General features: G+C 43.8%; 5 protein-coding genes across 5 annotated transcripts; 3 read left to right on the top strand and 2 right to left on the bottom strand.

Annotated features, from left to right (window-relative positions):
* Positions 1 to 1,280: 1,280 nt before the first annotated feature.
* On the bottom strand, positions 1,281 to 1,585 carry FOMMEDRAFT_32745 (uncharacterized protein; the record flags this gene model as incomplete). Its single annotated transcript, XM_007270136.1, has 2 exons — positions 1,281 to 1,421; positions 1,484 to 1,585. Coding segments are annotated over 2 exons (243 nt in total), but the record flags the coding sequence as incomplete, so codon positions are not given.
* Positions 1,586 to 5,272: 3,687 nt separating this feature from the next.
* Positions 5,273 to 5,548, top strand: FOMMEDRAFT_35926 (kinase-like protein; the record flags this gene model as incomplete). The annotated part of the gene is made up of 1 exon (XM_007270140.1): positions 5,273 to 5,548. A coding segment is annotated over one exon (276 nt), but the record flags the coding sequence as incomplete, so codon positions are not given.
* Positions 5,549 to 6,524: 976 nt separating this feature from the next.
* On the top strand, positions 6,525 to 11,633 carry FOMMEDRAFT_142737 (uncharacterized protein). The gene is made up of 4 exons (XM_007270177.1): positions 6,525 to 6,686; positions 6,769 to 6,900; positions 6,963 to 9,524; positions 9,581 to 11,633. Exons 1-4 carry the CDS (start codon positions 6,617 to 6,619, stop codon positions 11,407 to 11,409), a joined length of 4,593 nt encoding a protein of 1,530 aa, XP_007270239.1. The 5' UTR covers positions 6,525 to 6,616; the 3' UTR covers positions 11,410 to 11,633.
* A 447-nt stretch (positions 11,634 to 12,080) lies between these two features.
* FOMMEDRAFT_160446 (MFS polyamine transporter) lies at positions 12,081 to 14,507 on the top strand (the record flags this gene model as incomplete). The annotated part of the gene is made up of 12 exons (XM_007270176.1): positions 12,081 to 12,400; positions 12,466 to 12,509; positions 12,569 to 12,697; positions 12,767 to 12,850; positions 12,920 to 13,011; positions 13,070 to 13,216; positions 13,284 to 13,347; positions 13,417 to 13,534; positions 13,585 to 13,712; positions 13,782 to 13,958; positions 14,041 to 14,365; positions 14,447 to 14,507. The coding sequence occupies 12 exons, from the start codon at positions 12,081 to 12,083 to the stop codon at positions 14,505 to 14,507; spliced, it is 1,689 nt and encodes a 562-aa protein (XP_007270238.1).
* Positions 14,508 to 14,852: 345 nt separating this feature from the next.
* On the bottom strand, positions 14,853 to 17,645 carry FOMMEDRAFT_142736 (general substrate transporter). The gene is made up of 13 exons (XM_007270175.1): positions 17,568 to 17,645; positions 17,382 to 17,508; positions 17,307 to 17,323; positions 17,219 to 17,250; positions 16,992 to 17,158; positions 16,796 to 16,854; positions 16,530 to 16,737; positions 16,044 to 16,405; positions 15,946 to 15,978; positions 15,564 to 15,866; positions 15,335 to 15,482; positions 15,133 to 15,273; positions 14,853 to 15,063 (listed from the first exon to the last, which is right to left on the bottom strand). Exons 2-13 carry the CDS (start codon positions 17,419 to 17,421, stop codon positions 15,005 to 15,007), a joined length of 1,569 nt encoding a protein of 522 aa, XP_007270237.1. The 5' UTR covers positions 17,422 to 17,508; positions 17,568 to 17,645; the 3' UTR covers positions 14,853 to 15,004.
* Between the last annotated feature and the right edge of the window lie 7,134 nt (positions 17,646 to 24,779).

Raw genomic sequence — 24,779 nt, 5'->3', positions numbered from 1 at the left:
TTATTTTAGAGTGGGCAATCAGTAGGCAATCAGTAGGTGATTAGTAGGCAAGCAGTGGGTGATCAGCAGGCAAGCAATGGGCAAGTAATGGGCAAGCAACAGGCAATCAACAGGCAACTACCAAATAAAGCAAAAATGTCTTTATTTGGTAGTTGCCCATTGATTGCCTATTGCTTGCCTATTGCTTGCCTGCTGATTGCCCACTGATTACTCACTGACTACCTACTGACTGCCTACTGACTACCCACTTTGAAATAATTTTAAATTTTTTTTAGTATTTCTTCTCTAAGTATAATTTTAAATTTCTTTTAATATTTTATAAGATTTAATATTATAAATAAAATTCTAAATCTTTTTTGTCTTAAAATTTGAAAGAAAATTTATAATTTTGTTTTAAAAGAAACTTCAAATTATGTTTTAAATAATTATTCTCATTTATTTCAAGATTTCACAAATAAAGATATGTCAAAAATAATTTATAGTTTTTGTATAATGAAAATTTTAAATTCTGTTCAGAGTTTCTGCCAACCAAAAATGGTAAACTAAATTACAAATAATGTTTATCATTATGTAAGTTATTTCTTAAGGCAAGAAATTGTGAAATGCCTGATGTGATGTGTGACAATAGGGGTGGTCAGACCTTGCAATTCACCCTGTGATTCACTGACACAATTCACTTTGTGTTGAGGTGAATTGCAGACCCTGAAACCCCTGCAATTTGGGGTGAATTGTGTCAACAGGTGAAGCACCTCTGGAGCTGCTTCACCTCCCCAACACTGTCTACAATTCACCTGTGCTTTTTTTTACTGTTCTTCCTTTCCTTTTTAGTACACTACATCAAATAAAGAACCTGTAGTTAAAATCACTAAATTCCCAATATAGTATATGATTTGCCTGCCATCCTGTGTGCTCAACAAAGAAAAAAATAAGTGTTCTTCCACCTACAAAGCTCTTAAGGTACCTACTGCTTGACTCTGATTGGTGGAGGAACCCCTTCAAAGAGTTTCAGACACTCAAGAGTATAATGCAAGTATATGCAAGGGAGAAAAAAAGTTTATTTCAGAATAAGGTACATTAATTTTGAGATCAAGGGTCAATATATAGTGTGAATCCTGCATGTGAATCCGTGCTGGTCAGACCTGCAAGCAGGATTCACTTCACGATTCACCCTCCAGAATCGTGAAGTAAATCGCGTCTTGAATCACAAGGTCTGACCACCCCTAATATTTATGAAAACGACAGTAAAAGTTGTCAGTACAAATAAGGGAAATGGGGCTCCATAAACTGCTTACTTCTCTGGTTCCTTCCACAAATGACAGTCTGTCTTCGGGAGCTCTGCTCACCTCATCAATAAGTTCCGGAGTGTTAACGATGACGAGCCATCGCCTCATCTGTGGGACTTTGAATGTACGAGACTTGAACTAATTTGTAATCAGCTTTCATTCGTGTTCAGATCCAATTCAACTCTCTAGTTCTAGCTCACTTTGTCGTACCCTTCTTGCAGCATAGCCCTCGCATTTGTTATAAAATTCATTGCTCCATAATATGATGTCAAAAGTCCTGCAGGACAAACAGCCGGAATAGCAACCTTTACAGAGCAATTTGATAAAAGGCACTTGGAAAGCCATCAATCGGAGCTACGTACATCACGTTTACGGGCTTGGACAAATTGAAGAACAGAGAAGCCTAGGACGAAAGCACAGCTTGCAAGATATCCTGCGTTATGCTGTATGTTAAATGAGCTAAGTTCAGATGTATTGGGTATTCCCAGCGTTGAAGAGCTGAAGATAGACATGTTTTTCTCTGATGGTGAGATACGAGAGCGACTTGTTCTGGATGTTCAATCAGGACTTGGCCTCTAGATTTTATACAATTTATCACGGAGCCGTTCTCGCTGAAACACTCAGCAGAATCGCGTGAAGCATCAGCCTGAGTACGTTGTGCATGTCCCGAGGGCCGAGAGCAGCAACAATAGGAGTGCTTCTCCACGGCTCTACTCGGTCGTCTTCCAAGTTCCAGAACACGCATGTTCGCGCGGTATGTACCCACGGTCTTCTGAGGCTACCTGAGCTGCTCAGGTAGCCTCAGAAATTAATTAAGGTTGAATTGAGAGCGGTATAGTAAATACTGATCAATAAGCCGGCCAATTATATCTTACAATATTGCAGTAGAACGTCGTGAGAGCACTTTTCCGTTTTTCGAAAATTCGTCAGAAAATGAGTAATTTACGACCTACAACGACAAAAGAAGAATATCAGTCTTATTCTTTTTATTCGTTTAGTTTTGAATGAATGAGGGGAGAAACGTACCATGCAGCAACAATATTCTCCCAAAATGAAGGATTCTTAATTGCATGCATCATAGCTAGCATTTCTTCGTCCCACATTACACCATCATACCCTCCTTTTACACACAGACCCTGCTTCACCCATATCTGCACAAGCTCACCTATGTTTGAAAGCGAACAGCGTGCCGTTCCGAGTTGCCCAGCTCGAGAGGACCCGTACCAATCGCATGTCGCCTCACCTTCGTAGATCGGTGTGTCCATCAGAGTTCTGGTTATCGATAAAGATGAGGCTTGGTGTGGTATGAGTTCGTGTACTCCTGCCCCGTTAGTGAGTGGACCTGGACCTAAAGTGAGTGTGCTGCGAACCACCGTGTTGCAGGGACGTCCCACCCTGTCCACCACCACCACATGGAAAACACCCTGTGTTGTTCCCCTAGCTGTAAGCATCGCCCCATCAGACGTACCATGTCCATTCGAATGAAGCATCTGACTATTAGCATTATCCGTCGGTCAAGTCGGACGGAGACGTCTGCTAGACGGTTTACCTATCCGATTCGTACGATACTAATTATATAAATTAAACTGAGCAAATACTTATTTGCACACCGTGGGAAAAAAGGTGTTTCAGGGATACGCACACAAATCCAATTCAAATTTTATAAAACTTTGTATTAATATGCTTAACAGTAGTATCTATAAGCAAGTATTTTTTGTTTCAGGAAAAAAAAGTGTTATAATGGAATAAAACACAAATTTAAATGTGCTATCTCAAGGCCAGTGAATGATACTAATTCAGATTATGTAAATATCATTGTTCTGAGACATGCAACACCAGGACCTTGAACGCATTGCTTTCTCATCCACCATGTCGTCTACAGCAGGTGATAACCATCATCGCTATGTTGTCTACGTGCCAGGCAGTAAGGATTCCTTGCCATATCCCATCAACGTTCCGGAGAACGCAGACGTGGAAACCTTGAGAGAGGCGATTCGAAGAAAGCAGGCTTTCGAAGATGACCTACGGAATGAAAACCCGATCCTCTTCAAAGTGCTTTCCCATCCATCTTCTAGTCTGCCATTGTGCTGATAAATGGTGTTCTTTAGTGTGGTACCCTGAAGATGCTCCCACGCCAGTCATGTTATGAAAGTGCATTGGAGTGGCTTCGCCAACGCACGCCGGGTGATGGGGAAGATGATAAGCTTATGGAGCCTGCAATGCGTCTGCACGACTATTTCCCTGACGGACCTACTCCAGAGGATGAAGAAATGATAGACGTTGTTGTCGTGACTAGATCCAGTATGTATTCTGTTCTCTACCCGATACTATATCCAGCCGACTTCTCCCTAGTTTTGGCAGGGTCAGATTATATTGCTCTCAGTCAATCTGGCGCGTCGATCCCGTTTCGCGAAGAAGTCACGTTTATAATCCGTCGTATTGGAAAGAGGCTGAATTGGTACTCTGTGAATATACTAAATGGCTATTCCGACGAAACGTTGTTACCGCAGTTTATCAGGGATGTAGTTCAAAGGCCGAGACGGGTGGCAGACATTGATAGTAGGGTCCGTGCAGAATTTGTTGTGTCCTGTCATAAGGCATTTATCTCCCTAGTTACTAATTATCTTGGTAGGTTGTGCAGGGCCTCCAGAGTATGCTTAAAGCAAGCATGCCTGAAGACCACTATGCTGAGATTGTCCCTTACCTCTTGAGCAACAAATCTGATGCAGCACCGTATACTCAGTGGCATCTTGAAGTCAATCATTATATTCAGGTCCTTGTCTGGGCAGATTGTTGGCAATGGCATCTAGGATTGCATGGAGGCTCGTTCACAGAGGAGCAGGTGCACTTTACTGTGCTCATGCACTTCAGGGAATATTGGAAAACGCAGGTGGAAGGTGAACAACACTCACTGTGAGTATTTTGCCGTTTTGTTGTATGTATCTCATTTTTCGTAGTCGGAAGCAGATCCCGTTCTACTTTATTGCCAAAGAAGTCAATAATTGCAAGAGTGACAGGTGGCGCAAGTATCAACCCCAACATGACATTGCCTTCTTTAAAAACGATTTCCCCCGTTTTCTGGCTAAGTTTGACTCGGCCGGCAAGCGGGGTGGCAAACAACAGCTGCTTGTCCAGATGGCATGTACTCTACGCCTTGCACTTGCATTCCGACAACGCATCAATGGCTGCAACGATGAGAATTTCTTCCTCATGGGAGCATTTTTTACCACGGACCAGCACATATATCGCTACTTCTTCTACAGTAATAAAGGCAAGGTATGTCTAGGAGCGTTCATTGTGTCAGCTCAGTCTCACTACCTGTCTGTCAGATTTGTTTTCACAAAAGATATTTCGACATGATCCATGTCAGTGAATTGATGAAATTCCTTCATGAGTTTTACAATTATGTATTATACGTCAATGAGGCAGACACTCTTGGGGACAAAAGACCGTATATCATGACTTTGCATCATGCTGTCAGGAAAGGGGTTCGCACGAGTCTCCACACGAAAACGACAGAACAGAAGAATAGTTCAAGTGGATCAAGTACGGATCAAGATGATACAGACCGTAGTACGGGTCAAGGCTCTGGCGAGCCCAGACGCGCTGCAATGGTTGTTGCGCTCCAGAAATCAGATTTCAAGATTTATGAATACCCCAAGTTCTTTGAGCCGATTACTGAGGTGTGTCGAACAAATTCAACATGGTCTTATACTAATAGACAGGTACAGTTGCCGGCTCACATAGTAGAAGCGACTAGCCCAAACGGGGATCGAGTTGTTGCAAAACTCGTTCGCAAGGACTCTGCTGAGCTCTCTCTCCTTCAGGAGCTATCGAGGCAAATTTCTTTGCATAACCATGTCATACAACTTCTGGACACCGTTTCTTCAAGTTTTGGACCAATGGCAATTCTCCCTCATGCAACCCCTCTGTGCGAATCTATTACATTCCGTTTGTCTGAAGAGCGGGATGGCGTCAAATTTGTACAACTGAGCCGTGAGCTGATTGAAGGTGTTGCCTTCCTCCATCGGCAGAAGATCGCACACCTCGACATCAAGCCTGGCAATCTTGTTGTCAATTTTAAGCGTCTTTACATCATTGATTTTGATATTGCGGTGCGGTGCAAGGATGTGGACGAGATGGTGAAGATATCCCGTGGGACTCGTGGTTGGAGTGCTCCGGAGATTGGCCTCGACAATGATGAGGCACCCGGTGCTTTCAGCCCCATCAGAGCAGATTTATGGTCGTGCGGCAAAGTCCTCAAGTTCATCACTGAGGAGACTCGTCAAAATGATAGCGACATTATACGACTCGCTCATTTACTTATGGACACTGATCCGAGACACCGGCCGTTACTGCACGAAGCAGTGGATGAAGGACCAGACTTTTGGGAATCTGGACGGCTTCTTCAAGCTGTAAACAGGCAGGGCTGCTGTGACAAAACAGGGGCGCTGAAAAGGGCCCGTGTCGATACTAGTCATGTGGGTAGGATGTCGTCAAAGGTCAGGAGAACGAGCGTCTCGACCACTCCGCCGCCACCGCCCGAGCGAGACTATGATTAGTGTGCTCATATAACTCACGTCGTCCTTTCTCCAGTGGACCTCCAGTGCCTCGTCGAGGTTGTATCTGATGAGCTCATCTAGCGCGGTCTTACCGTTTCCCTTAATTTCTCCAATATGACCCTTGTTAGTGACGGCCGTCCGTTCAGCAGCTCATCCCGACTTCCTTGGCTCATGAAAATTACGCGACAATGTTCGCTCCTTCACTGCTTGTGCACTCGCTTCCTTTTTTTGCCGTGTCTTTCTTGTACAGTCGGCATTGTAAGTGGTGTGGAGCATTGTAGGCTCCACCAGCTGCATGCTGAACACTAAGAACTTTATCGAATGGAATTCTCAACTCAAGCTTTGCTGCTGTGAGCTTGTACTGACCCTCCTTTCTCTTCTTTCATGACTTCTTGAAAATTATACAGGCATACCACCAACTCTTGCAAGCTTATTCATACTTTTATTATTTGGTATATGTACAGTTGCGGGTTTCTCAGGCGTCCCCTAGTACTGCTAAAAACCCAGCAAAGAATTGCTAGAACTCTAATAAGATGCTTTACTTATAACTTACATATAAATAACTTCAACAAACAACAAAGTTTGATTAAGTTATTGTATGACTAATCTAAAGCACGTGGTGGACTCACGTCAACGAGTCGAAGAGGCGCGTTGTAGTTAGCTGTCTGTGCGCTCTCTTGAATCTTCGGTCTTGTTTGGTGGCTGCGACAGGCAACGGGGCACAACGATCTTCACGTTCATCGATGAAACGCTCAGAGAGGAGATAATTACATGATAAATGCGGATGATCTACCCCCTTTTCCAATGACGCCAGTCGACCCACAGCACAAAATCCCATCGAGTGCGTAGCTATACCTTTCTCAGTGACCCTTCACTGTCCTGCTGGCGTTTCTCCTGATGCTAACCAGTTGGTACACTCACAGGCCCCTCGGAAGCATGGGATGATGATTTCGTGTTCAGCCCGCCCGATGGAAATGCTCGGAAGGTATCTACGGGAGATGGGTCACCGAAACATGAAAAGAAGCCAACGTCACGCACCCAGCGCGCGGGGAAAGGTATGAATGCCACTACAGCTGGTTGTTGATGGAGAAAAGCTCACTAACGCGGCCGAAATCAGTTTCTCCTCGTACGCCTCAACGTACTGTTGCCGAAGGGCTCCGAGCATGGTCAGAGTCGCCCACTTCTCCTCGTACCCAAGCCGTCCTCGGCCCCAAGAACAGGCAAGAGGAACGCGAAAACTGGGATGATGATTTTCTTGACTCGACGGACTCTCCTGCGAGACCAGCCGCGTCTAATCTAGCAGCATCTCAGTCCCGCTTCACACAACGTTCAAAGGCCCGAGAAGAACTTGAAGACGAAAATTGGGACGAGGATTTTGTGATGGGAATTGGCACTAGTAGTCCTCGTGCTGGCCCGAGCACACGCTCGAAGCGGTCTCGTCGGGAACGAGAACGTGACGAAGTATGGGATTCATCGGACGATGAGATGGCCGAATTTGATCGAGAAATGGGTTTTGATCGTAACGACGAAGAGGACAAGACCGTAACGTCGCGTTCGCGAAGAAAACCGTTGGGTTCCCTAGTAGACAATCCTCCTCCTTTACCTCCTTTACCCCCACTGCCGACATTCCTCCCTACTATTCCTTCTGGCGATGCTTCTGGCTCATATGCGTCACCTCCCTCACCTTTTCCTCGCTCTTCACCGAGCCATTCCGTCTTTTCTATTCCTGCCACCACGACTTCAGGCGGCCATCGAGATCGCGATTCAACATATGGCTCCACTGCTCATTTGGCACTTTCATTGAGGCGAACGCATTCGGCCGAGTCTTCGCCTTCGTCGCCTCGCAAGTTCGTTGACGTCAGCCGTTTTCCAAGTTCTGAAGCTCCTAGGGAAAGGCGACGCCTGCGAAAGAAAAGCAGACCTCCGCATCTCGATGCAAGCATTCTTGAGCTCGACGACAAGGTCACAGGCGAACCGGCTTTCCTCCGATCGTCGACTCCAGACCCGCGTCCGTCAACTCCACCACCTACCGACTCAGGACTCATTTTGTCACCTACGACTCCGTCGACTTCTGGCCAGGTCGCCTCTCCAGCTGTACCGTTGTCACCAATATCTGCGAGCAAGAGTCCATTGCTTGCTCGTATAGGTAGCTTGCGGCGATGGGGACGTAAGCGTACAAGTGCAAGTGCAAGTGTAGAACTCAATCCGCTAGAGAATACAGCCAATGCTGCAGGAAGCTCTCCAACGAGCAGGGTTCCGCCAAGTAGTTTCTCGACAGGTATCTTTGATCCGGAAGCCGAGCGATTAGACCACAACCGAACACCTCGTCCACGCTCACATGCTGGTATTCAGCCGCCTCCACCGTCGACAATGCCTCCACCGCCCACAATACCGAATAGAAACCCAACAAATATTGGCCATCCGCAAACGCCAAGTCGAAACCGTTTTTTTCGCGGCTCTTCTGGTGGGATGGAAACAGACACGACGACGTCCGGCCGCCCAAGCCTCGCAATCGAGGTACAAAGCGTAAATAGGTCAAAATCTAAAGAGAGGGAACAAGAGAAGCTACGAGTGGCAATTCCTGCAGCAGTACCGATGACAACACAAAGCAGTCAATCTGGAGAATCCGAGGTAGGGATCGCTGGGTCGCCACGACGTGCCCGAATCCGCGCGTTTGGCCAAAAGCTCCTTGCCTCAAAACGTTCTGTATCTGCATCATCTCATGATCGTGCGGTTGACTCTTCTGATGGAGATTCATCTCAAGTATCGGCACGTGCCCCCGGCTCTCATCAGGTATTAACACCGCTCAGTGGAGACACGCCGACTCGATTAAGACCGCGAATTCCTAGTATGCAGCGAGGTTTAGCTTCACATGGCAAATCACGAGCTGTTTTTCCGCGTCATGTCTCTGGCTCAGCTGTACATGAAACTCGTTCGCAATCTGTCATTGCACCAGGACTAAGTGCTTGTGGAAGGAGTGTAAGCGCGTCCGGATCCACTGAGACAGCTGCCAGCAGTGAAGATCTTGCACATTCTGATAAGGGTTCGGACGAGAAGGGAGGGCATCGGGGGTTTATGGGGAGTCTCCGCCGCATTAGTCTTGCCAGTGCACATGCTCAACAACAACAACGACGCCAGGATCAGTCACCGAGCGGACAGTCTCATTCACAGAGCTCTGTGTCAGTGGTACCTCCCCTGCCCCCGAGTTCGCTTGAGCCTTCTTCATCAATTGCCAAGGTATCAACGTCGTCACCAGTTCAGTTTGGAGAGACTTGTTCGAATTTACAAACAACTACTACTGGGTCTGTACAAGTCGATCTTGCGTCGCCAACGTCTAGTCCACCCCGCGACTGGCTTTCTTCCGCTCCTGCTCGTCGCTCCGGGGATCTTCCAGCTCTCACACATTCCAAGTCATCATCCTTCGCAACATCATCCTCATCAGGTCAAAATGCCCCTACGTCGCGCCTAAGCTCAACGTCCCAAATTGCGTCTCTTGGGCGGGCTTCACCTCTGCCAATCGGTCCTGGAACGTCACCGAATGGTAGTGCGAATGGAAGCAGTAACGCGCTACGGCGGAATTCCCTAGGTGATTTGAAGATACCAAGCCGGATAAGTCGAGCTCAGGATGGCTTAAAGAGGGACTTAGGTCGTGTGCGGGAATTTGCAGGGCGTGTTGAGCGTAAGTCCTTATCACATTTTTTATCATAATGCCTATACGTTAATGTTGTGGTTTAGAAATGCAAGAGCTTCGGTCGAGTTATCTTCTAATTGCCTCGCAGATCCAAAGTATCCTTGACGCGCCTCGTCCTCCGTCTCGAGCCGCGTCACCAACAGGAAGCCTATTCGGACTGTCACGGTCTAATTCTCGAGCGAGATCGAATACAAATCCTCCACCCCCACCAAGCATTGATTACAAAGGCCTTGCACGAGGTTTCCGGGCCATTGATACAAAGTATAGCATAGCTTGGGAATGTGCAGACCTTCTCATCGAGCTCGGAACGGGAAATGTGGCTGAGCCTTCGACGAAACCTGTAACTACCATTACGCAGACCGAAAATGACACTGTGACCGGCAGAAGTAAAAATCGGGAGCGAGCAGTAACGCTTGCGGGTGACGAAGGCAAACCCGACCTCTCATTAACTAACGGCCACAGTCCCAAGAGCCCAGCAGGTGGAAGCTCACCCGTACTTGCGTCATGGCGTGCAACTTCAGGAAAGCATGATTCTGGATATCGACAGTTATACCTTCTGAGGGAGATGCTGAACAATGCAGAATCTGTGAAAGACGGAGCTCAGCTCGACATTCCTGACGTTCCACAATGGGCCACAACAGACGAGGCTATGGACAGCTCGTTGACCCTCCCAACTGACGAATCAGCGGTAACGAGTCCCAGGCCAAGCTCACCAGCGAAAAAGAAACGGCCGAGTCGACTTGTAGGGATACGCGACATGTTGCGCAGCCTAAAGCGGAGCACGGCTCGCGCTCTCCAGAATCAGCCAGAAGGAAATGTCATGAACTCGTCAACGACAATCAGCACTGAGTCATCATTCAAGAACAACCATCCGCGACGAATGGAAAACCATCCATACGGCTATAACACGGTTTCTGGTATACCAAGGCACCCAGCCAATCCTAGACGGAAGTCTGAGACGAGCGCTGCGCTTGTTGATTCAATTAATGCATCTACGCCGGACTACGAGCCTTTTGGCGGAAAGGTACCACTCACGCACAAGTCATCACCGCGAAGACCAAGCCTTGCATCTCTCTTTCGTATTGGGCAAAAACACAAGAGTGCTGTCAGCGACAATTCGCCTTCTGCGGATTCCCCAGCTCATAATAGTGAAAAGTCGGATTCTATAATGGATATTTCCGGTTCGGTTGCTGCTCCAACGATCGTTGACAATCACCCGGATACTTCCCAAGACTCGGTATACGATGATATAGAGGACTCGGACTGGGACAGAATGGATTCACTGTCGGATATTGACGCGCAGGTCGCTGCGATAGCTGATGAAGCCTCGGGCCGTGGATCTACAATGAAGCTCCGCAAGAAGAAGCAACAAAACCGACTGTCAATGCCCCCACAAACCGGACCGTTTATGTTCAAGCACTACAGTCTACCATTCAGTTCTTCTCAAGGAAGCGTTGCGACACCCGACCAGTCAGTGACGAACGTACGCTCTCCACGCCTGTCGAACGTCGACGAAAATAATGTGAGCATTCCGGGTGCTGAACGTGTAATGCCGGAATCGACACAGCGACCTCGCTCTCGGGGTGGAAAAGATCGAGATCGCGATAGGCCATTCTCTTCTGTACGCGCGGCTCCAAAACTTGCAAGAGGCATTCCTTCGTTCGATGCCACCACTTCGGCACCAGGTGACCCTCCTCCAAACTTAAAGCTTGCGATGACACCAGAAAACATCAAGCCATTATTAGAGAACGCACGTGTCGTGACTTCACGGCTGCATGACTGCCTCGCTGAAGTTAAAGGCCTGCTCGTTCGTACCGAAGGTTCCGCATTTACATTGTCTACGTCCGCTTCAACATCCAAAGTGGCTCTGTGATTTACTTTTCCCGCTTAACTTCAGGACAAATTCATACAATTCATAGACATCCCGGTCAAGATGTTTTGCACTTTTTCTTTCTTTCCTTCTTTCTCTTGCTCACTTCCTGCAACCTCACACTATCTTGATTCTTCTCCTTTACGAATGGTAATGTTTGTCTCTTTTCCCTTCTTTTAAATGTTGTCAACTGCCGCGCTGTTTAATGTACCCTGCATACGTTCACTCACACTTCCACATCGTTTCTTTTTCTGTTCACGTTGCTGTCTTGGCTTGATTAACGCAAGGATTCGTACGCTGTTATTTGGCTGACGATATTATAATGCTAAATGCCGATCTGTAATGATGCAAGCAATAAATTGTTAGCATGGACATGACGCGAGACATCGTTAGTCAGCGACAGCGGAATGATCGGAGCTGGTCATCGGCTGTTGCTTTTAATAGATACTTGTGCAGCCTCTGCGTCGGTCTTTCGGTGCCACATGCAGAATAAATTTCCATCCGAGTGTCCGTGACTATTTGTTTCCGACCAATCGGCAGAGAGGTAGCCATGCTGCTTCGTCATAGACTCTGTCCAGCTCCCATGCCGTCGTCCCACTTATATATATATTCACTATCACCCATGCCAGCCTCCCACAATCGGTCCCATTCGTCCTCCTACCCTTACCATTCCAATGTCGGGCAATCTCAAGAGGGTGCCGGGCACGTCGGTTACACCCCCAACTGCGGGTGGACCAGGAGATGTCCCTCTCAAGGAAAAGAATGACGAAAGCGAAAAGTCTAGAACGCAAGTCGGCGAAGACAACGAGCTCCCTGACCAGCAGAGTACGGATTTAACTCGACGGAATTCATTAGCATCACAACAAACGACTGCGAGTGAACATGTTGTTAGCCTGAAAGCTCTGGAGGCAGGGTTTGCTGGTGTGCGCGAGAAAAGTGGGAAAATTATGATTGTGGATTGGGATGGGCTAGACGATCCATGTAATCCGTTAAAGTGCGTATACAATAATTGTATTATCACTAATTTACATCCGTGTTTGCTGAAGGTTAAATTTGTAGTTGGTCATATAAAAAGAAATGGATTGCAACTCTTATTGTATCAGGTATGCTGACATTCCGGGCCGTTATTAGAGACGAAGTGATTGATTTAGACATCCGATAGCATTTACATTTATTTCTCCTGTTTCTTCGGCGATGATCGCTCCGGCATCCGACCAGCTTGCCTCACAGTTCGGGATAACGAATACAGCGGTTCTCGCTATGAGCACTTCGGTGTTTATCCTCGGGTATGGTGTGTATTACCGAATGCTTTTCAGGGTTACCTCAATATTAACGAGCATATGAACCTTACTTCGAACAGCTTTTGGGCCCCTCTTCCTCGGTCCACTTTCAGAAATGTACGGTCGATCACGAGTATTACAAATAGCAAATATCTGGTATCTAAGTATGCACCTACTTTCGGCTCCATTTCCTTCTGGTCAAACGTCTCACGTGTTTCTCTGGCCTTGACTAGTTTGGAACACAGCATGTGGTGGTGCTCAGAATACCGCCGAGCTTGTCGTCTTTCGATTTCTTGCAGGCCTTGGTGGAAGTGCACCTCTATCGGTACGTTTCGAAAAACACAATACTCTTATTATGGTATTGTTATTAATTATTCAAGTAGATTGGTGGTGGTGTATTAGGAGATTGTTGGCGTGCAGAAGAGCGTGGTCAGGCCATTGCTTTGTATTCACTCGCACCACTTCTAGGCCCTGTGATCGGTCCTATTTGCGGTTCTTGGATCGCGGAGAAATCGACATGGCGATGGGTGGTAAGTCCATAAGCTTATTTCGACTGGTATTTGTTGCCCGTTCCTAATTTTGCTTAACTATGTGTAGTTCTGGGGTACATCTATAGCAGATGGCGTCGTGCAGATTCTAGGCTTATTTTTCCTTAAAGAAAGTGAGTGGAAAACTTTCCAGTTCTTGTCTTGTAATTTTCTAAATAAATCACGCCAACGTCCTCCCTCAGCCTTTGCACCTATCCTCCTGGAACGCAAAGCCAATAGGCTACGCAAGAAACTCGGAATCCAGAAAAGCGATGAAGCAGCTTGCAATATCATGACGCCGTTCCAGGGCTCAGACCGAACGTGAGTCAAAGTCATTCATGTATGCATTCACAAGATAAATACGGTTGCAGTTGGCAACATGTATTCAAAAAAGCTATCATCCGTCCCTTCGCACTCTTTGTCCGAGAGCCGATCATCCAGCTCATGGGACTGTACATGACGTTTGTATATGGGTTAATTTATCTCGTTATAACAACAGGTGAATAAACCGTCTAGCATATCTCGAACCAATTTGAAGATTGAGGTTGACACTGGTTTGTTCTCCAAGTTCCTGGAATATACCAAATTACCTATAACGAGACTGTCGGGATTGCGGGACTCAACTATATCGCACTCGGGATTGGAATGACGGGTGTGAGCCAGATCACTGCACGGCTTATGGATCCGATCTATAGAACGCTCAAAGCGAGGAATGGTGGGGTTGGAAAACCTGAATTTCGACTTCGTACGTTACTGCATACATAGAACCTTTACTCCGCCTTTTAAAACTCATTAATTCATTGTTATCCGGTCGCCTTACACTGTAGCATTAATGGTCCTCGGAACGTTTTGCCTCCCCATTGGTCTTTTCATAATGGGCTGGACAGCCGAGAAACACGTATTCTGGCTCGTTCCCGACATCGGTTTAGCTTTTATTGGAGCAGGGATGGTCGTTAACTTCCAAGCGATTCAGACGTATGTTATTGATGCGTTCACGTTACATGCTGCGTCTGCATTGGCTGCTGTGTCGTTTCTGAGGTCGTTAGCTGGGTTTGGGTTCCCGCTTTTTGCGCCTGCTATGTATAGTAAGCTGGGTTATGGGAAGGGGGATACGATACTTGCGGTGCTGGCGATTGTTATTGGATGTCCTTCGTAATTACTAAGAAATATTCCCTGTTTTTCTCTTGGTGTCTTGAGGCTTTATGCTAACCGAACTATTTGTTTGCGCGTTAGACCGTGGTTATTCTGGAAGTACGGAGAACAAATCCGGGCCCGAAGTCGATACGCAGCTTAACCTTTTAATGTGAAGCGATACGATCCTCCCTCGACTACTATTTCTTTTTGAACAGACGAAAAACCCTAACCAACTGGATAGATTTCCTTTTCCTTGTCTCTGTCTCTCACATATAGTCTGTTTTATATTCATGACTTGCATGATGCTGTTCTCATCCCCCACACAATGCATAGATATCTCTTTAAGGTCCGGATTATTTTGTTTGATACAGCGCTATCGTTGCTTTTGCAGAGCATTTATTTGTCCGTATGTAGTTGTAGACACGCTTACACCAAAGACGTATCACCATTCACCATTCGTGATTGAGCGAGTATAAAAGATGGGTCAGGGACTTTCAAAAATCAGTAGTAGTAAATGAATGCTATTGATTATAACTATTATACACGACATACAACACACAGCACCTCATCTCATATGCTGTGAGGAACGGAAATACACGGCACATTGCGAGTCACAACGTAACACCAAACCGATATAATCCAAACGTAAAAAACATATTAATGTTTGATATCCGAATCAGAATGTGCGTCCACTGCTTCGTGCTCGTGCTCAAAGGCTGTATCGTATCAACGTATTTTGTCAGCAACGTTCATTGATTCCATGTCAGAAGAAAGAAGGAACGCACCTCGCTCAGTCTCCTTGATCTTCGCATCACGTTCTGCCTTTGATACGGAACCAAAAATAATATCCATTTCTTCGAGACTCCTTCCTTTCGTTTCTGGTATCGCCAGCGAGAACGTGAACATAGCACCAATATTAACCGTCGCTAAAAAAAAATTCCTATCGTCAGTGTCATTTCATGAACTTGTGAGAAGACTACAACATACCAAACATAATAAAGATCTTCCATCCCAGGTTCGCAATCATATTGGGCGTTATACGACTAACGACGAAGTTCCAGAGCCATTGACTCGCAGAAGCGACTGCAAGACCGTAATGTCTTGTTCTCGTTGGGAAGATATCTGATGAATATACCTTCACATCGCCGTTAAGTCAAGTCAGAATTTTCCTATAAATAAAATACAAAGACAAATTGAAATCCAACTTTTGACGTACCCAAGGCAAAGGCCCCCACCCCATACTATAAAACGCCACATAAATATACAGCATCGCAGCCATAGCTTTACTCGCAGTCGGCGGCGCAGCTCCAACAGGTGGAGAACTTGGTGGAGGGTGAGTTTTCAGTATAGCGCCAATGATATAGAAGAGAGTTCCCATTCCGAAGGCGGAGATTGCGAGAGAGAGTTTTCGACCGAGGGATTCGACGAGGAAGAAGACGAAGAGGGCTGTTGCGACTACTTTTACGATGCCGTAGATGCCAGATGCGAGGAGGGAGTTTGTTGCACCTTCGTAACCGATCTAATTTTGTTTTTGAGAGGAAAGGAGAATAATGTTAATGGTGAGCGGAATAATAATAACTAAGTATGAGTGGACGTACGGCGGTGAAGATTTGTGGAGCGTAGTAGTTGACCTGTAACAAACGTAACGTAATCAGCTGGTCGTTACAAAACGCAATGCCTTCAAACGGATACTCACAGAGTTCTGCCCAGCCCATTGCTGAAGGAAGAAAATAAAGAAAGCAATCACAAATCTCACAAAATTCCCCTTCCCAAAGAACGCTTCCTTCAACCCAAGTCCCCTCCTCGCCTCCCTTTCTTCCTCAATAGCAGCTTCAATTTCCGCCATCTCATGCCTCACACTCTCCGCTTCAATATGCTCTTTTCTGAGATACGCGAGGTTCCTGAGAGCTTCGTGTGTACGACCACGAGAGGCGAGCCAACGAGGGGACTCTTTAACGAAGAGTAAGCCGATACACATGATACCTGCTGGTACGAGTTGGAAACCGAAGGGGATTTGCCAGACTTTGGGGCCGGTGGGGTTGTGTTGGCTTATTCCAACTGCAACATTAAAATTAAAAAAATTGAAAAAAAAATTAAATTCAGGTTTTTTCAGAAAATTCAATCAATTAATCCATCAATTAATCAAGGAGATCAGAGGATAAGACGATGCGGAGGGACTTACAGTTTACGAAATAACTTATCATCACGCCAATAGCGACCATAATCTGGAAAAGTCCCGTAATGCGTCCACGAACGTCTTTCGGCGAGCATTCGGATACGTATGCCGGTGCGACAGCTGAGATAGCACCGACTCCGATACCTGCGACGACTCGACCTCCGTAGATGTATCCTAGACCGCGGCCGTCGACGCCGGCGATCGTTTGTAGGATCTAAGGGTATAGTAAATTAGATTTTTGGAGTCCTGCGAATGAAAGTAATCAAACTCACCGCTCCGACACAGAAGATGATCGAAAACGCCATTAAGGTGAGTTTTCTCCCAATTCGTGCTATACACATACATATTCAGTATCGGAACATTGCGCGATAAGTTCCAGTCACGTAGAAGAAACGAAACAGGGCCAACCGATATAACTCCGAGGAAACGAAAACGATATTGACGATTGATGTGTCTAATGAAACTCACAAGAAATAGGGGCACTTCCAAGCGCGCCGAAGAACGCTCCTGCTTGAAGGACGGATACGACGTTACCTGATACGTTCGTTACTTTACTTGAGGATATGGTTCCGTCGTCCTCCATTAGGAAATGGTGCTTGAAGGCATCTTGCGAGACTACGCCTCCTGCTACACCTCTGTGCAACAATATTAATATGGACGCCGACAGACGCGAGAAGAGGAATGAATATACGCACGTATCATAACCAAAGAGAACGATTCCCCAGTACTAACCAAATGTGAGCCATCAAGCCGTACAGACTACTTGAAAAACAATATACGCACAGCAATAAATGCAAGGACTGAAGAAATGTTAATTAGCATATTTGCGCCAGCCAGCAGAATACTAGGTGCACATACAGTAAACCCGGCTATTTTTGAACCTAGATACGGCCTTCATTGTGCCGTCGCGGACGAGAGCGAGAATGAGGAGCGGAGGACGGGAGCTACGCGTCGACGGCTAGGACAGGACATTTGGCCGGGAAGGCTTTATATAGTTCAGGACATGAGCCGGGCCGTCCGGGTGTGGAAGGTCAACTGACATACAGCTTGGCACTGTTCCATCATTCATGAACCGTGTGTGCACACGGACACACTCTCTAAATCTAAATCGGAGGAACGAACGGACGCCATTCAACTGGCCTGAAGGAAAAACTCTCGCGTCACGGGAACTTGGGAAATTCCAATTTTCCCGCATGGAGATCTGCGTGAGGGGCTAGAAATGGAAAGTTTGAATGAAGATCGAGTGATGCGAGATCACTGCATCAATTATCTAAGTCATCTCCATATTTTGGTTTTTGGTTTTTTAAATACACGGCCAAGGCCCAACGTCGTTCAAAGGCGCATGTCATGTAGCCTGTCGTTGAATGCAACGATATATAACACCTTGAGTATAACGCAGCAGATGCTATTGCTACTCTTGTGCCGAACCCCACTCACAGTGTAGCATCATTACCCATGAATACCAACGTAAGCAGATAAGCTCAACTTCTAGCGTCGTCGATGTCATTTAGGTGGAAACAGTGTGGCTCAAACTTTGTCATGACACCTTCATGCACCCAATGGGTTTCACACTGGCAACCATCTTTGTGGTTATGTCCACTTATTTCTGCCACAACTTGCCCTATCATACTTCTCAGTCCTTTTGGTACACTAACCATTCACTGTAGCATACCTCAACTTTGTCCAGGGCTGTCAAAGACCAAAGTGTAAATTGTACAATGTGCACCATCTTGCTTGCCTGTTTGTAGGTCAATTATGTTACAACCCAACACTTTCTTTCCTGGAACTCTCAGTTCCAATCACAGAACTCAGGACTTCTGTCCCTTGGGTGCACAGTATATAGACTATATACAGACTGATTTACACAGTGACCCCTATTGCTACTCCTTTCTACCTTGTCACTCATTGCCTTTGTCCACCCTTTCATTCTTTGTTTATTCTTTGGGCTCCTACCTTTTACTCCTTTATCCTCTCATTCTTTATTCCTTGTAGCTCATCATTCCCTGAGTGCTCTTGTGTAGTTTAGTATATATATATGTATAAGGTTAGACTGGTCCTATAGTCTTGATCTTATCTACTCTAGGTAGTCCTGTACTCTTAGACTTACTCTATATACCTTACTCTTGTCTTACTCTACTCCTGTGTCTGAACCACAGGCTCTACTCATTCTAATACTCACATTCTGGTGCTAGCATCTTAGTATTGAAACTCCTGTGTAGTGTCTAAGAGAAGATCACAGGTGATTTGTTAAGTTTGAGGGGGAGCTAAACCACAAGTCTTAGGAGACTAGAGTGGTTCTGAACAGGTGCAAGTTCTTCCAGCACAGTTGTAACCTTGGAAGAGTAATGTGAATAACAGAAAGTACACTTTACAAAGTACACAACAAACAATCTGATACAGAAAACAATAAAGACTAAGACTATGCCTCATACTAGAGGACTTTGAGACAAGAGACAAGAGCTAAATCAATGGGTGAACTATCTGAATTCCCCCTGTATCTAGTACATGAGTAACTGTATTTATAGTTTTCTGAGTTCTGGAAAAGCATAGTACTAACAGGGAAATGTTATGACTGAACAAAAGAAAAATAACAAAATATACAAGAACAAATAAGAGAACCTTTTGCCAGAGGTTAGAAGAAAATAGGGTGAAAATGTATGAGGAAAATTTAAGTAGTCTACATTCTAGTCACAGGAAATGTTATACAAAAGGGAAAAGCAAGATTTACATTGAAAGAAGTAGAAGGTTCTCATACTGTTATCATCTGATTAGTATAGACAAAGTGTAGAGAGTTCTGAGATTTCCAGCAGTCTCCTAAGATCAACACTTTGATTGCCCTAATGTCCTATCTGATTGGAAGATCACAGTACTTTGATCTAGGCAATAATAATGTAATAGTTTGCTGAACCACTCACTGTGACACAACTTGTGTTCTGAGCCTATGATAAGTACATGATCTGTACATCCTGTAGAGAAAACAATGTGTGTAAGCCAATTCTGAGACTGTACACTCTTACAGTTCTGTTTGTAAATGCTTACAATGTAGAATAGTTAGGTGTTCTCAGAGTAGGCTTCTATGAGTCACATGAGTGTTCAGAATTGATTGCTATGATTGTCTGTATGTAATGTACAGTTCTTAGTATGATGCTGATTGTTTTATCTCCCAGCATGTCTGCTTGTGACTGTCTACAGTCACATAGTTGATTTAATGATTGGCAGGCTGAATGTAAGTTCTGTATGTGTGTGAACATTGTTACTTATTCTTCCTACTTCCTTCTATCACTCTTACCATGTTATTACTACTCCCTAGCAAATCTGACAGTAAGTGTTACACTCTTTTCTACTCTTTTTATACTGATTTTGTGATTTTCCTCAGAAATTGTGTGTACAACAACATAGTAGCTAGTAAGGGAATAGACATGAATGATGAGCTAGTCAAACATATGCTTAGTAAGTACCTCTGTAAAGTGTATTGTCTCTGACTCATATACTAATGTGCTCTATAGGTTCTGACACAGAAAACAAACTAGAAGATAAGGTTGTAAAGGAGGAAACTGACAGATTAACTACAGATCCTGAGTCTAAAGACAAAGAGAGCTTAGACAATAACACTCACAATAACAATGATTCAGAGGGTAAGGAGGTTTTGTCTGTACTAGTAGAGAGTCAATCTGATAGTAAGTCTCTTATTTCCTAATTTCTGATCTGTCTACTAACACAGAACATCTTATAGATTGTAAGGTAACAGTAGAGGAGCTTACAAAAGTAAAGGAGAACAAAGCTACTACTAGGACTAAAGTAAAGACAGAGGCTAAGAAAGTAATACAGGCTAAGGTTAAGGAAGAGGCTCAGGCTAAGGTGAAGAAGGAGAAGGAGAGGGGAAAGGAGAAGGAGAAGGAGAGGGAGAGGGAGAAGGAGAAGGAGAAGGAGAAGGAGAAGGAGAAGGAGAAGGAGAAGGAGAAGGAGAAGGAGAAGGAGAAGAGAGAGAAGGAGAAGGAGAAGGAGAAGGAGAAGGAGAAGGAGAAGGAGAAGGAGAAGGAGAAGGAGAAGGAGAAGGAGAAGGAGAAGGCTACAGCCTTAGTATAGTTAGTAACAAAGTAGAAGGATAGGAAGGAAAAGAAGGGGTCTAAAAGTATGTGTACAAGTATAGTTAACAAATTGTACATAATAAACTAACTGTTTACACAGGTTCTAATACTGTTACAAACACAGAAAGGTTGAAGGTAGTAGTAGAAAAGGGGAACAAGTTAGGTACAAATTAAATGTATAGTTAACAAATTATACACTACTAATGTTGTCTTTGTCTAATTCCTAAAGAAGTTACAAAACCAGAAAAGAAAAAGCTAGTTATAGAGAAAGAGAAGGTTAATATAAGAAGGGATAGGAAGGAGAAACAAGTCATAGTTAGTAAGTACAAGTATAGTTAACAAATTATACTAAGCTAATATAATGTTTCTCCTAGTTCCTTAAGTAGTTACAAAGCTAGAAAAGAAGAAAGAGGACAAAAGTAAGGAAAAAGGTAATGTAGATAAGGGGTAGTTGATTTTCTAAGTATACTGACTCTATTTTGTTGTCTAGAGCTAGTACTAGTACTTCTGAGTAAGAAGTACACTATTATAAAGGTAGAGATTCTAGTCTCTAGTAAGGAAACATATACAAAAAACTGGAAGGTTGTAGTAGAGTCTTCAAGTAAGGAGGACAAGAATATCCCTCCAGATTAGGTAGAGAGAATAGTCTTCTACACACCTGAGTGTGTAAAGTGTGTAGAGAGGTACAAGGGTTCTTAAGGATCCACTTGCTAGACTGTAATAGATTGACTGTACTACAGTAATCTAAGTAAGTCTGTTTCAATCTTATTTTTGACTGTGTCAATAATGATCATTCACATAGAAAACTAGTGTATAGTATGTATATTCTGCCACTCTAAATGTAGCCTGAAGGGAATCCAGTATAAGACTAGGGGGCAAACTACAGAATTGTACAGTACAACTCAGAACCTGTATTCTGTCATCCCTCTAATCATGTGTAGTAAAGCCAGAACAGTCTGCAACCTCTACTTACAGATGACTAAGGAGCTGAACAACCTAGAGTTGTAACTAATAATAATAAAGAATGAGTTTGATACAAAGATCATAGCTCTGAGGCAGGGTATCAACTTCTTAACCATAGTAGCAGAAGCCTCTGTAGATAGTAGGGTAGAAGAGTTAGAGTAGGAAATAGAACAGGGTAGAAAGTAGAGAAATAAAAGTCCAGTTTTGTTTTTATGAAAAAAAACCAGAAATGTAAGGAATAAACAGAATAGAACAGAAATAGATAGAATGGATAGGAAAATAGATAAAATAGAGAGTTAAGAGGAATAGAATGGATGGATGGATATTTTTATGATTTATGTATAGAACTAGTAGAATAGGATAGGAATAGGTGGAAAAGAATCATAATTTGTATAAAAGTTTATATGCTTATAGAATGTTGTATAGGCTTTTTATAATTTATTGTAAATGAGAAGGAATGTAACAGAAGATTAGAAGTATGTGAATATAAAACATAACAAAACATAGGGAACTACAGTTGGACACAGTATTTACAGATTTACACAACTGTTAAGTGTTGTTGGTAGGGAATCAACCTCTATGTTTTAGTTTCCTGTACAAGACTGGGAGAGTATATTGAAAAATTGTGCATTCTCAGATTGGGAGTCCATAACTTCTCCACTTGGTTCTACTTCAAGCATAGCATCCAAAGTACAGTTGTCTAAATCATCTGTATCCTTACAACTAGTCCTGTACAGCTCTACATCTTCTAGTGTTAGTTCTGCCACATTAATGAGATGTAAGATAGGAACTGTTAAATGTGAATACAGAAAATACAGAATTAAGCAAAATGCTACAATATGTAACTTGGCCACTGCTCCATCCAGTTCTGCTACAACATAAGTGTTTCCTTTTGTTCTTTACACTACTACAAACAGTCCAAAGTATTACAGTTTCATCTTTTGTCCTAAGTTGTTACTCACTTTCAAATTGTGGATTAGCACTAGTGTACCTGGAGCAAAGTTGTAGTCCTTAATCCAATTACAATTGACTTCTGTGAAATGCTTTGTGTATCTTTTGCAGGCTTTCTGTACACATTCTATTATTTGTGTAAGGTTGTCCAGTCTCTTCTGTAATTGTTGTGCTCATATTACTATCAGTTCCTCTGTTGTTAGTAGTGATCCTTTGGGTGGAACCAAATACATTGCCTTGTTCAGGTCAAACAGTAATATTAGCTCTACTCTATGAACAAGGTAATAAGGAGAATATCTAGTTGCTTTCTGAATTGTAATCTGCTCTACCCAGAACACAGAATGTGTGTACTTATACTAATGTCCAATATCATCTCCTACTGTCTTCACAATTGCTTCCTGTATGTCCAAGTGTTTCTGCTCAATAATTCTGTTTGTGCAGGAGTTATACACAGAAATCTGAATATGATTAATGTGGTACTGTTCTTACAAATAGTCTAGTACTGTGACATAAGGTGTTCTGTTGTCCATTATGAGCTCAGGACATGCCCTGTATTAGTATAGAAGTTCCTCAAAGATGAACTGTCCTATTGTCCTTCTGTTCTCTGTACAAAGCATGTAAAACTCTGGATACCCTAATAACAAACAGTGTACATACACAATATATTGGAATCTTCCTGCTTTTAGCATAACCTTTGTATCTATGTGGATCTTTTGGAAAAGCAGTACAATCTCTGGAATACTTGGTAGAATCAGCACTTGTTGCATCTGCTGAGTCTGACATGTATGACAAGTCCTAATAAAGTACTTAACATCTTCTGTAAGAGATGGCCACCAGAACCAATCCAGTAAACAGGCTTGTACTGTAAAGATTCCTTTGTGTCCTAAGTCTTTGTGTACTATCCTAACCAACTCTCATCTCCTGTCCTTATCCAGCACAATCTGATACTTTCCTTTAGGACCTTAACACTAAATCTTGTTGTTCTGTATAAAGAACTGTGCTGTGTATCATATAAATGTTGGAAAATCAGTATCTGTGATTCTGCTTAGTTTGTAGAGCAAGCCAAGATACTCTTTCACAGCCTTCAGTCTTGCTTCTTGCCTTTCAGTGGTTAGTGATTGTGGAAATTGTTCTACTATTGTGTCCAAACCCTCAGTCTCATTACTGCAGATACTGTGCACAACCCCTATTAGCTCTAGATTGTCACCTTCTGCTTTGTCATCCACTCCCTCTACCTGCTTGGTTCCCACAACTCTGTAAGACTCTCCTCTAGGTTCCCACTTCTGTAGCCCTTTGTCTGCTTCATCTTCCACTCTTCCACATTCTGGATCAGGTTGTTCCAGTCTATCTCAATGTATCCAATTCCAGTTCCCTTTCAGAATAACAACTTCTAGGAATAATCTACATTGTAGTCTGCCAGAACATCTTGCCTGTAGTGTGTCCTTGTTTATTTAAAATGATTCATCAATAATGTTGTTGTGTGTCTCTCAGCACATTGCATTTGAAACCCAGGACTGTGTTTCTACACACTTGACTAATAAAGCTTTATGTTCTGTAGACCTGCAAATCTCTGGCTAATGTCTGTATTGTATAGATTCTATTTCCACTGTGTAAAATCTGTATGACTTGTCAATCCAGTCTTTGTAGGTTTTGTCATCTGGGGGGTCTTTGGGTGCTACTCAGCATCACAATAATCTGTCTGTACATTTGAAGTCTGATGCAGGAATGTGGCAGAACTCGAAATCGAATAGCAAAATACTAGCTATCCAGCAATTGATTATAGTATTAGGCTGTAGGTCAGACTTATTAATCATTCCCTTTATGTATAAAGTGTCCATTTCCACAATTAATTTCTTAACACCTATAAGATATATACACAATGTGTAAAGTGTACAATAAAGTCTGAACAGCTCTATTTTTGCTTACAAATATTGCACTTACATTACATTCTAGTTAATCAATCTGAATTGATTTATTCTCTGTTTGCAATCTGGGTGCTCCTGACCAATATACTATCCTACTCTAATGATAGACAAATCTACTACCAAAACTACTGGATACTCTGACTTGTAGTCAATTGGCATTAGTGTAGAGCAATGTAAAACTGCTTCCTTGAGTGTATCCATAGATTTCTGTGCTTCATCATTCTAATTGAATATCAAGTTCTTTTGTGTGAGTCAATTGAGTAGTTGTGCTAACTTTGCATAATTTTGAATAAAAACACAAAGCACTCCTACTGTTCCAAGAAATCCCT

Source organism: Fomitiporia mediterranea, assembly GCF_000271605.1.
Source record: "Fomitiporia mediterranea MF3/22 unplaced genomic scaffold FOMMEscaffold_12, whole genome shotgun sequence".
Lineage (NCBI taxonomy): Eukaryota > Fungi > Basidiomycota > Agaricomycetes > Hymenochaetales > Hymenochaetaceae > Fomitiporia > Fomitiporia mediterranea.
Note: the sequence above shows the minus strand (reverse complement) of the source record. Positions and strands in the feature narration are given on the sequence as shown.

Coding starts and splice junctions, on each gene's coding strand:
- FOMMEDRAFT_142737 (XM_007270177.1), top strand. CDS start 6,617: ATGATAAATGCGGATGATCTACCCCCTTTTCCAATGACGCCAGTCGAC. Junction 6,901..6,962: donor CACCCAGCGCGCGGGGAAAG/GTATGAATGCCA, acceptor GGCCGAAATCAG/TTTCTCCTCGTACGCCTCAA. Junction 9,525..9,580: donor ATTTGCAGGGCGTGTTGAGC/GTAAGTCCTTAT, acceptor GTTGTGGTTTAG/AAATGCAAGAGCTTCGGTCG.
- FOMMEDRAFT_142736 (XM_007270175.1), bottom strand. CDS start 17,421: ATGAAGGCCGTATCTAGGTTCAAAAATAGCCGGGTTTACT. Junction 17,159..17,218: donor GTTCTCTTTGGTTATGATAC/GTGCGTATATTC, acceptor ATTGTTGCACAG/AGGTGTAGCAGGAGGCGTAG. Junction 15,867..15,945: donor CTCCACAAATCTTCACCGCC/GTACGTCCACTC, acceptor AAACAAAATTAG/ATCGGTTACGAAGGTGCAAC.